General features: G+C 40.6%; 1 protein-coding gene across 1 annotated transcript in view; it reads right to left on the reverse strand.

The window, feature by feature from the left end:
- Window positions 1-12,852, reverse strand: part of LOC128685567 (pescadillo homolog) — an 86,541-nt gene that overhangs the window by 8,066 nt on the left and 65,623 nt on the right. The window contains exon 9 of the mRNA XM_070088031.1: window positions 3,844-4,130. Coding sequence (XP_069944132.1) covers window positions 3,844-4,130 — 287 coding nt within the window. The remainder of the gene's footprint in view (window positions 1-3,843; window positions 4,131-12,852) is intronic.

The raw sequence follows: 12,852 nt of genomic DNA on the forward strand, positions 1-12,852 counted from the left end.
GCGCCACCCCGCCTCGGTGGGATACGGCTGGTGTGTTGAAAGAAAGAAGAATTATATAAATGTAGGTAGTAGGTTGGTAGACAGCAACCACCCAGGGAGGTACTATCGTCCTGCCAAGTGAGTGTAAAACGAAAGCCTGTAATTGTTTTACATGATGGTAGGATTGCTGGTGTCCATTTTTCTGTCTCATAAACATGCAAGGTTTCAGGTATGCCTTGCTACTTCTACTTACATCTAGGTCACACTACACTTATATGTACAAGCATATATATACACACCCCTCTGGGTTTTCTTCTATTTTCTTACTAGTTCTTGTTTATTTCCTCTTACCTCCATGGGGAAGTGGAAGAGAATTCTTCCTCCGTAAGCCATGCGTGTTGTAAGAGGCGACTAAAATGCCAGGAGCAAGGGGCTAGTAACCCCTTCTCCTGTATATATTACTATATGTAAAAGGAGAAACTTTCGTTTATCCTTTTGGGCCACCCCGCCTTGGTGAGATACAGCCGGTGTATTGAAAGAAAGAAGTAGGTTGGTGTAGGTAGTAGGATGGTAGACAGCAACCACTCAGGGAGGTACTACCATCCTGCCAAGTGAGTGTAAAGCGGAAGCCTGTAATTGTTTTGCATGATGGTAGGATTGCTGGTGTCTTTTTATTCTGTCTCATACACATGCAAGATTTCAGGTACGTACCGTCTTGCTACTTCTACTTACACTTAGGTCACACTACACATACATGCACAAGCATATATAGACACACCCCTCTGGGTTTTCTTCTATTTTCTTTCTAGTTCTTGTTTATTGCCTCTCACCTCCATGGGGAAGTGGAACAGAATTCTTCCTCCGTAAGCCATGCGTGTTGTAAGAGGTGACTAAAATGCCGGGAGCAAGGGGCTAGTAACCCCTTCTCCTGTATAAATTACTAAATTTAAAAAGAGAAACTTTTGTTTTTCTTTTTGGGCCACCCTGCTTTGGTGTTATATGGCCAATTTGTTGAAAAAAATAATTATATAAATTTGCCAAGGGAGTGTAAAATAAAAACCTGTAATTGTTTTACATGATGGTAAGATTGCCGTGTCTTTCTGTCTCATAAACATGCAAGATTTCAGGTACGTCTTGTTAATTCTACTTACACTTATGTCACACTACACATGCATGAACAAGCATATATATATACCCCTCTCTGGGTTTTCTTACTAGTTCTTGTTTATTTCCTCTTATCTCCATGGGGAAGTGGAACGGAATTCTTCCTCCATAAGCCATGCGTGTCATAAGAGGCAACTATATTGCTGGGAGCAAGGAGCTAGTAACCCCTTCTCCTGTATATATTATTAAAGTTAAAAAAAGAAACTTTTGTTTTTCTTTTTGGGCCACTCTGCTACCGTGGGATACAGCCGGTTTGTTGAAAATAAAAAAAGAAAAGACTGCCAGTGTTTCATACACATGTAAGGTTTCAGCTACATCTTGCTACTTCTGCTTACACTTAGGTCACACTACACATGTATGTACAAGCATATATAACCCCCCCCCCCAGTTTTCTTCCATTTTCTTACTAGTTCTTGTTCTTGTTTATTTCTGCTTATCTCCATGGGGAAGTGGAACAGAAGTCTTCCTCTGTAAGCCATGCATGTCATAAGAGGCGACTAAAATGCTGGGAGCATTTTCAACATCTTACCAGAAGATATCAGAAATACTGCTGGAACAAGTGTTGAAGCCTTCAATAGGAAACTAGACAAGTATCTTCACCAGGTGCCAGATCAACCAGGCTGTGATGGATGTGGGGCAGCAGGCCTCCAGCAGCAACAGCCTGGTTGACCAGGCGTACACCAGACAAGCCTGGCCCATGGCTGGGCTCAGAGAGTAGATATACTCTTGAAATTCTTCAAAGGTATATCAAATGTATGAGCAAGGGGCTAGTAACCCCTTCTCCTGTTTTTTTTTTTTTCAACAAGTCGGCCGTCTCCCACCGAGGCAGGGTGACCCAAAAAAGAAAGAAAATCCCCAAAAAGAAAATACTTTCATCATCATTCAACACTTTCACCACACTCACACATTATCACTGTTTTTGAAGAGGTGCTCAGAATACAACAGTTTAGAAGCATACACATATAAAGATACACAACATATCCCTCCAAACTGCCAATATCCCAAACCCCTCCTTTAAAGTGCAGGCATTGTACTTCCCATTTCCAGGACTCAAGTCCGACTATATGAAAATAACCGGTTTCCCTGAATCCCTTCATTAAATATTAACCTGCTCACACTCCAACAGATCGTCAGGTCCCAAGTACCATTCGTCTCCATTCACTCCTAACATGCTCATGCACGCTTGCTGGAAGTCCAAGCCCCTTGCCCACAAAACCTCCTTTACCCCCTCTCTCCAACCCTTTCGAGGACGACCCCTACCCCGCCTTCCTTCCCCTATAGATTTATATGCTTTCCATGTCATTCTACTTTGATCCATTCTCTCTAAATGACCAAACCACCTCAACAACCCCTCTTCTGCTCTCTGACTAATACTTTTATTAACTCCACACCTTTTCCTAATTTCCACACTCCGAATTTTCTGCATAATATTTACACCACACATTGCCCTTAAAGAGGACATCTCCACTGCCTCCAACTGTCTCCTCGCTGCTGCATTTACCACCCAAGCTTCACATCCATATGAGAGTGTTGGTACTACTATACTTTCATACATTCCGTTCTTTGTCTCCATAGATAACGTCTTTTGACTCCACATATACCTCAAAGCACCACTCGCCTTTTTTCCCTCATCAATTCTATGATTAACCTCATCCTTCATAAATCCATCCGCCGACACGTCAACTCCCAAGTATCTGAAAACATTCACTTCTTCCATACTCCTCCTCCCCAATTTGATATCCAATTTTTCTTTATCTAAATCATTTGATACCCTCATCACCTTACTCTTTTCTATGTTCACTTTCAACTTTCTACCTTTACACACATTCCCAAACTCATCCACTAACCTTTGTAATTTTTCTTTAGAATCTCCCATAAGCACAGTATCATCAGCAAAAAGTAACTGTGTCAATTCCCATTTTGAATTTGATTCCCCAAAATTTAATCCCACCCCTCTCCCGAACACCCTAGCATTTACTTCCTTTACAACCCCATCTATAAATATATTAAACAACCATGGTGACATTACACATCCCTGTCTAAGACCTACTTTTACCGGGAAGTAGTCTCCCTCTCCCTCCTGTATATATTACTAAATTTAAAAGGAGAAACTTTTGTTTTTCCTTTTGGGCCACCCCGCCTCAGTGGGATACGGCCGGTGTGTTGAAAGAAAGAACATAAAAAAATGCCCTCTTTATTAAAAAAAAAAAATGATTTTTTCCCCCCAAAATATTTGGAGTGCTGGGGAAGGGGAGGGGTCAAACATTGATCTATGTTTGGACAGTTAAGGGGTTAATTCTAATCCCTCTCATATCCTGTGCTTGCAATGATTTTCAAGCAAAATCTGAAACAAGTCTTTAACCCGTAAACGGTCCAAACATATGTATACGTTTTTACCGCTAGTGCCCCAAACGTATATATACGTTTTTTTTTGTCATACATTCAACATTGCCACAATAAGCCTGAGTCGCCCAGACATGAGAGAATGGGTGTGCGCACTCACTGTGTGTCATATTAAAATAATTGGGGATGGCTGAGTACCATATGCTCTTTTTTCCTATTAAAAAAAAAAACTTTTTTTTTCTCTCAAAAAAGTTTGGGCACTACGGGAGAGAACGTATATATACATTTGGACCGTTTACGGGTTAAACACAAATGCAACTCATGAAACTATTACACAATAACTGTGGAGCAACTTACCTTTATTTTCTTCCACTGTTGTCTCACTTTCCTTAATTTCTTCATCTTCGCTGTCTTCATCTTCACTATCTTCCACATCCTGTAACTGGTCTAGAGGCAAGTCTCCTTTCTGTAGAGCCTCAAGTTTCTTTTTTTCTGGTGGGACATACAATGCTGTTGTTGTTGCTGTTTCTAAGGTAAATGGTGACAGATGTGCAGGAAGAGTTACCCCAGGAAAATACTCTTGCACTGGGAGAAGTATACGAGCATTGATGCAGTCATATACCCACTGTGGCTGAATATAATACCTGGAATTTTTTTTTTTTTCAATAAAACGTCTGCACCAATAAAAAATTGAAATAAAACACAAATATCAAAAATATTCAGTATTTAAGGGGAAGTAATAGGTATAACAATACTGAGAGACTGGAGTAAATACACATATACACACAGCCACCTTTCAGTGGCTGTGACATACATCTACATTACTGAGGCCAGGGTCCCTTGCATAGATCTACTCATAAATTATAGCAGCTTTAAATTTGGTAGGAGAGGCCTACTAGGCCCCTACATATGAGAGGATGGGTCTGCGTTGTCAGTGTATGCAGTAAATAAAAAATCGGAGCCCCTACAGTGTACTGTGGGAACGCTATACTAAGTTCACCTTGTTCACCAAGCAGCATGGATGCAAAGGCCTAACTCCCAGGTAAACTGAACAAGTTTTATTCTCTGTTGACAGCTCTAACAATAATAATTATGGAACCAACAATGAGTAATTTGGTTTGAACCATATAATAACTGAAAATGATCTTCAGGGCATTGGAAGTATCATTGCAAGATGATCACTAAATACCCTCTCATTTGAAGTTTAGTGATCACTTGCTACAGAAAAGAAATGGGCTCAGAAAAGATGTTGTGTCTGTGCACACACAACAAGGCCCCCACCAAAGTGCAGACACACAGGTTTTGTGTGTAGAGATGTGTAAAATACTGATGTGAAAGTTAAGACACTTGTGCAACATCTGGTTATCTTTATTGTAAACGTTTCACCAGATGTTGCACAAGTGTCTTAACTTTCATCTTGTCGGTAAACTTTCATCTTGTCGGTATTGTATACCTGTCTTGCACAAAATACTGATGTGTATGAAGTCATGTTTCAAGGGCTTTCACAGATTGCAACAGTTCTAGAAACATGTTAGAACAACAGTAATGCAAAACATTTGTACTTGTGCTGTTCACATGTTAACAATGTACTAATGACGCTATTAGTGCGGGTACTGTGCTGCATACAAAAGCTGGATATATGTATGTGCATGAGATGGGTATCACGGGTCATGAAATTTACTGGAAAATGCAAAAAATTAGAAACCCCCCCAAAAAAGGACAAAATAATAAAACAGAAATGTGAAGTGTGTGACAATCCCTGATGCTGCCATCACCAGGTCATAACCTTCACAGGTAAGTAGAAGATTTGAAGGGGTGAAAAATTGTGCATACTAGTATGCTGGACACAGTTATCAGTTGCATACCAGCATGCTGGACAGAGTTTAAAGGTTAACAGATATTGGCAACCTACTGAACAATCTACAAACTACACAGAGATGACAAAGAATCACCGAGCTCCTCAAGAATGCTAGATTATCTGATTAACGGAAAGAAGTGCTGACCAGGGAAGTGGAAAGTATCGAGCTTAAGTTAAAGGATTCATACAGGATCCAGGAGAGACAGGAGGAGCTAAAAGCAATTATTAGTGAAACTGAAAGAAATTTGAAATATTTCTTTTCATTTTATTATATTTATTATTATTATCACACTGGCCGATTCCCACCAAGGCAGGGTGGCCCGAAAAAGAAAAACTTTCACCATCATTCACTCCATCACTGTCTTGCCAGAAGGGTGCTTTACACTACAGTTTTTAAACTGCAACATTAACACCCCTCCTTCAGAGTGCAGGCACTGTACTTCCCATCTCCAGGACTCAAGTCCAGCCTGCCGGTTTCCCTGAACCCCTTCATAAATGTTACTTTGCTCACACTCCAACAGCACGTCAAGTATTAAAAACCATTTGTCTCCATTCACTCCTATCAAACACGCTCATGCATACCTGCTGGAAGTCCAAGCCCCTCGCACACAAAACCTCCTTTACCCCCTCTCTCCAACCTTTCCTAGGCCGACCCCTACCCCGCCTTCCTTCCACTACAGACTGATACACTCTTGAAGTCATTCTGTTTCGCTCCATTCTCTCTACATGTCCGAACCACCTCAACAACCCTTCCTCAGCCCTCTGGACAACAGTTTTGGTAATCCCGCACCTCCTCCTAACTTCCAAACTACGAATTCTCTGCATTATATTCACACCACACATTGCCCTCAGACATGACATCTCCACTGCCTCCAGCCTTCTCCTCGCTGCAACATTCATCACCCATGCTTCACACCCATATAAGAGCGTTGGTAAAACTATACTCTCATACATTCCCCTCTTTGCCTCCAAGGACAAAGTTCTTTGTCTCCACAGACTCCTAAGTGCACCACTCACTCTTTTTCCCTCATCAATTCTATGATTCACCTCATCTTTCATAGACCCATCTGCTGACACGTCCACTCCCAAATATCTGAATACGTTCACCTCCTCCATACTCTCTCCCTCCAATCTGATATTCAATCTTTCATCACCTAATCTTTTTGTTATCCTCATAACCTTACTCTTTCCTGTATTCACCTTTAATTTTCTTCTTTTGCACACCCTACCAAATTCATCCACCAATCTCTGCAACTTCTCTTCAGAATCTCCCAAGAGCACAGTGTCATCAGCAAAGAGCAGCTGTGACAACTCCCACTTTGTGTGTGATTCTTTATCTTTTAACTCCACGCCTCTTGCCAAGACCCTCGCATTTACTTCTCTTACAACCCCATCTATAAATATATTAAACAACCACGGTGACATCACACATCCTTGTCTAAGGCCTACTTTTACTGGGAAAAAATTTCCCTCTTTCCTACATACTCTAACTTGAGCCTCACTATCCTCGTAAAAACTCTTCACTGCTTTCAGTAACCTACCTCCTACACCATACACTTGCAACATCTGCCACATTGCCCCCCTATCCACCCTGTCATACGCCTTTTCCAAATCCATAAATGCCACAAAGACCTCTTTAGCCTTATCTAAATACTGTTCACTTATATGTTTCACTGTAAACACCTGGTCCACACACCCCCTACCTTTCCTAAAGCCTCCTTGTTCATCTGCTATCCTATTTTCCGTCTTACTCTTAATTCTTTCAATTATAACTCTACCATACACTTTAACAGGTATACTCAACAGACTTATCCCCCTATAATTTTTTCATACAGAAAAAAAAAAAATCTAGTAACAGGCCCTTGCTCAGGCAAGATGTGACTTACACAGATGGCAACAAAAAACTGAGTGAGATTCTGAAATCTCAATATGACTGTTTAACGAGCAAAACATTAGCTAAGAACTACGTATAGACCAATAGCTCTAATGTCCAACATCATAAAAATCTTTGAAAGAGTACTAAGAAGCATGACTGTAAGCCACTTGGATTCCCAAAAACTGCACAATCAGGAACAACACGAGTTCAGTGCAGGTCGTTAGTGCCTCTCACAACTAGTGGATCACTTTGATATGGTCTTGGATGCACTGGAAGAGAAACAGAATGCAGATGTAATATACACAGACTTTGCAAAAGCCTATGACAGGTGCGATCATTGTGTAATAGTGCACAAAATGCGTGCTAAAGGGATAAGTGGCAAATTGGGCAGATGGATCTTCAACTTTCCAATCAATCGAACACAGACAGTAGTGGTAAATAGAGTTAAGTTTGAAGCTGCCATGGTGAAGCTGTGTTCCACAAGACAGTACTTGCTCCCATCTTGTTCCTCATCATATCAGACATAGACGGAGAAGCAATCCATAACACCATGTCATCCTTCGCAGACAATACTAGGATCTGCACGAGACTGTCATCCATTGAGGATATGGTTGACCTTCAAGAAGATATAAACCAAGTTTTCCAATGGGCAATGGAAAACAATATGATGTTCAATGAAGACAAATTCCAACTACTCCGTTATGGAAAACTGGAGTAGATAATAACTAGAACTGAGTATACTACAAACTCTAGTCATACAATAGAGCGGAAAATTAATGTGAGGGACCTGGGAGTGGTAATGTCCGAGGATCTCGCTTTCAAGGATCACAACAGTGCCACGATCACAACTGCAAAGAAATATGACAGGATTGATAATGAGAACATTTAAAACAGAGAGATGGCAAGCCAATGATCATCATTTTTAAACCACTTGTTCTCTCTAGGCTGGAATACTGCTGTAAATTAATATCTCCATTCCAGGCAGGTGAAACTGCAGATCTAGAGAATGTACAGAGAACTTTTACTGCACATGTAAGTTCCGTCAAACACCTTAACTACTGGGAACATTTGAAAGCACTTGACTTATACTCGCTGGAACGCAGGTGAGAGATATACAGTGGACCCCCCGGCATACGATGGCATTGCTCTATGTTAAATCCAGCATACGATACATTTTAACGCAAAAATTTTGCCTCACCTCACGCGTCCCACGTGTGGCCTCAGTGCCAGTGTTCATAAGCCAGCCAGTGCGGTCGCATCTATGAATACATTCAGTACATTTCACATTATCCCAGTGTTTTTAGTGCTTGTAACTACAAAATAAGTCACCGTGGACCCCAAGAAAGCTTCTAGTGCCATCCCTGTGGTAAAAAGGGTGAGAATTAGTATGGAATTGAAAAAAGTGATTAAGGAAATGTGTGCAAAGTGGCTTGAAGTGCAAACCTTTATGGATGAAAATCACCCTCACACAGCTATTGCAAGCCGTGCTGGTGACTATTACAATGACAATGTTGTGTACCACTTTAGACAAATCATAAAGGAAAGAGAGGTACAGAGCTCTATGGACAGATATGTTGTGCGACAGAGGTCCAGTGACTCTCAAGCTGGTCCTAGTGGCGTTAAAAGAAGAAGGGAAGTAACCCCAAAAAAGGACTTGATACCTCAAGTCCTAATGGAAGGGGATTTCCCTTCTAAACAATAAGTTCGACATTCTCCCCTCCTCCCATCCCATCAATCATCACCAGATCTTCATTAAAGGTAAGTGTCATGTATTCTACTGCTAGTAGAATACTACTAACTGTGCATGTCTTCTTCAGTTTGTGTGCATTAAACTTAATATTTCATGTGGTAAATTTTTTTTTTTCATACTTTTGGGCGCCTTGCACAGATTAATTTGATTTCCATTATTTCTTATGGGGAAAATTAATTCGCCTTATGATAATTTCGGCATACGATGAGCTCTCAGGAAAGGATTAATGTCATATGCTGGGGGTCCACTGTATATTATAATCTACACTTGGAAAATTCTAGAAGGAATGATCCCTAATTTGCACATAGAAATCACTCCCTATGAAAGCAAAAGACTGGGCAGGCAGTGCAAAATACCCCCAATGAAAAGTAGAGGTGCCACTGGTGCACTAAGAGAAAACACAGTAAGTGTTCGGGGCCTCAACTGTTCAACAGCCTCCCACCAGGCATAAAAGGAATTACGAATAGACCCCTGGCTGCCTTCAAGAGGGAGCTGGACAGATACTTAAAGTTGGTGCCGGATCAGCCAAGCTGTGGTTCATATGTTAAACTATATGCAGCCAGCAGTAACAGGCTGGTTGATCAGGCCCCGATCCACTGGGAGGTCTGGTCATGGACCAGGCCACAGGGGGCGTTGATCCCTGGAATAACCTCCAGGCAGACGAAGCTCAGTCAGTCTTAAAGGGTACACAGCAATTCACAGAAACCTAACTGAGCCCAACGCAACAGTACAAAGATATCAATAAGGTAGCAGGATTTATTAAGCTTAACCCTTAAACTGTCCAAACGTAGACCTACATTCGCATGCGTAGCGTTCCAAATGTAGATCTACGTTCGCACGCGTAGCGTTTCGAACGTAGATCTACGTTCGATTTTAATGTAAAAAAAAAAAAAAAAAAAAAAGTAGATCTACATTCGGAGCGCTATGCGTGCAAACATAGATCTACGTTTGGACAGTTTAAGGGTTAAATAGCTTCACATGTTAATAAACAATATAAATTCTGTAGATCAATGGTTCAGAGAACTGACATGTTGATAAATTAGACACATGTGCAACTCTTGGGTATCTTTATTGAGGAAACGTTTCGCCACACAGTGGCTTCATCAGTCCAAACGTAGGAGAAACTTGAAGAACAGGAGGAGAATGAGGTAATCAGTCCCTCAACTTTGAGTCGATGTGTTCAGTCCATCAACCTTGAGTCGATGTGTTCAGTCCATCAATCTTGAATAGAATACGGCATATCAGCGGAGAAGCAGCTTATAAACCGTATGGCAGGAGAGGTGCAGCAGTCATAGGTCGTGTCACATTTGTTCAATGTGGAAGTAGGTCGTGCCCAAGAATTAGGCAAGCGAAGAATTCCTAAGTATTAAGATCCCAAGAAGTTGCAGTGTCTGACAGATTTGTAGATCAATGGTTCAGAGAACCGACATGTTGATAAATTAGACACATGTGCAACTCTTGGGTATCTCATTCTCCTCCTGTTCTTCAAGTTTCTCCTACGTTTGGACTGATGAAGCCACTGTGTGGCGAAAAGTTTCCTCAATAAAGATACCCAAGAGTTGCACATGTGTCTAATTTATCAATATAAATTCTATTCTTGCCTTGACAGGCAGCCAATGCAGCTTGTACAAGTAGAAGTCTTAGTTAAAATACCAGTCTAGCTGTACAATTCAGTACAGATTTCATTTTTTTTTATAACAAGTAGTTATTGCTACTTCTACTTACACTTAGGTCACACTACACTTACATGTTTATTTATACACACTCATCTAAGTTTTCTTTGATTTTATCTTAATAGTTCTTGGTCTTATTACTTTTCCTTTTATATCCATGGGGAAGTGGAATAAGAATCTTTCCTCCGTAAGCCATGAGTGTTGTAAAAGTCAACTAAAATGCCGGGAACAATGGGCTAGTAACCCCTTTTCCTGTTAAGATTACTAAAAAGAATAAGAAGAAAATTGTCAAAGTGGGAAGTCTGAATGTGCGTGGATGTTGTGCAAATGATAAGAAAGAGATGATTGTGGATGTTATGAATGAGAAGAAACTGGATGTCCTGGCTTTAAGTGAAACAAAGCTGAAGGGGGTGGGAGAGTTTCAATGGAGAGGAATAAATGGGATTAGGTCAGGGGTCTCAAATAGAGTTAGAGCTAAAGAAGGAGTAGCAATAATGTTGAAGGATAAGCTATGGCAGGAAAAGAGGGACTACAAATGTATTAATTCAAGGATTATGTGGAGTAAAATAAAGATTGGATGTGAAAAGTGGGTTATAGTAAGCGTATATGCACGTGGAGAAGAGAGAAGTGTAGAGGAGAGAGAGAGATTTTGGGAAATGTTGAGTGAATGCGTGGGGAGTTTTGAATCAAGTGTGAGAGTAATGGTGGTTGGGGATTTCAATGCTAAAGTGGGTAAAAATGTTATGGAGGGAGTAGTAGGTAAATTTGGGGTGCCAGGGGTAAATGTAAATGGGGAGCCTTCAATTGAGCTATGTGTAGAAAGAAATTTGGTAATAAGTAATACATATTTTATGAAAAAGAGGATAAATAAATATACAAGGTATGATGCAGCACGTAATGAAAGTAGTTTATTAGATTATGTATTGGTGGATATAAGGTTAATGGGTAGGCTCCAGGATGTAGATGTTTATAGAGGGGCAACTGATATATTGGATCATTATTTAGTTGTAGCTACAGTTAGAGTAAGAGGTAGATCTGAAAAGAGGAAGGTGGCAACAACAAGTAAGAGGGAGGTGAAAGTGCATAAACTAAGGCAGGAGGAAGTTCGGGTGAGATATAAGCGACTATTGGCAGAAAGGTGGGCTAGTGCAAAGATGAGTAGTGGGGGGCTTGAAGAGGGTTGGTATAGTTTTAAAAATGCAGTATTAGAATGTGGGGCAGAAGTTTGTGGTTATAGGAGGGTGGGGGCAGGAGGAAAGAGGAGTGACTGGTGGAATGATGAAGTAAAGGGTGTGATAAAAGAGAAAAAGGTAGCTTATGAGAGGTTTTTACAAAACAGAAGTGTTATAAGAAGAGCAGAGTATATGGAGAGTAAAAGAAAGGTGAAGAGAGTGGTGAGAGAGTGCAAAAGGAGAGCAGATGATAGAGTGGGAGAGGCACTGTCAAGAAATTTTAATGAAAAGAAGAAAAAATTTTAGAGTGAGTTAAACAAGTTAAGAAAGCCTAGGGAAAGTATGGATTTGTCAGTTAAAAACAGAGTAGGGGAGTTAGTAGATGGGGAGAGGGAAGTATTAGGTAGATGGTGAGAATATTTTGAGGAACTTTTAAATGTTGAGGAAGAAAGGGAGGCAGTAATTTCATGCACTGGCCAGGGAGGTATACCATCTTTTAGGAGTGAAGAAGAGCAGAATGTAAGTGTGGTGGAGGTAAGTGAGGCATTACGTAGAATGAAAGGAGGTAAAGCAGCTGGAACTGATGGGATCATGACAGAAATATTAAAAGTAGGGGGGGATATAGTGTTGGAGTGGTTGGTACTTTTGTTTAATAAATGTATGAAAGAGGGGAAGGTACCTAGGGATTGGCAGAGAGCATGTATAGTCCCTTTATATAAAGGGAAAGGGAACAAAAGAGATTGTAAAAATAATAGAGGAATAAGTTTACTGAGTATACCAGGAAAAGTATACGGTAGGGTTATAATTGAAAGAATTAGAGGTAAGACAGAATGTAGGATTGCGGATGAGCAGGGAGGCTTCAGAGTGGGTAGGGGATGTGTAGATCAAGTGTTTACATTGAAGCATATATGTGAACAGTATTTAGATAAAGGTAGGGAAGTTTTTATTGCATTTATGGATTTAGAAAAGGCATATGATAGAGTGGATAGAGGAGCAATGTGGCAGATGTTGCAAGTATATGGAATAGGTGGTAAGTT

Source organism: Cherax quadricarinatus, chromosome 23 (genome assembly GCF_038502225.1).
Source record: "Cherax quadricarinatus isolate ZL_2023a chromosome 23, ASM3850222v1, whole genome shotgun sequence".
NCBI classification, from domain to species: domain Eukaryota; kingdom Metazoa; phylum Arthropoda; class Malacostraca; order Decapoda; family Parastacidae; genus Cherax; species Cherax quadricarinatus.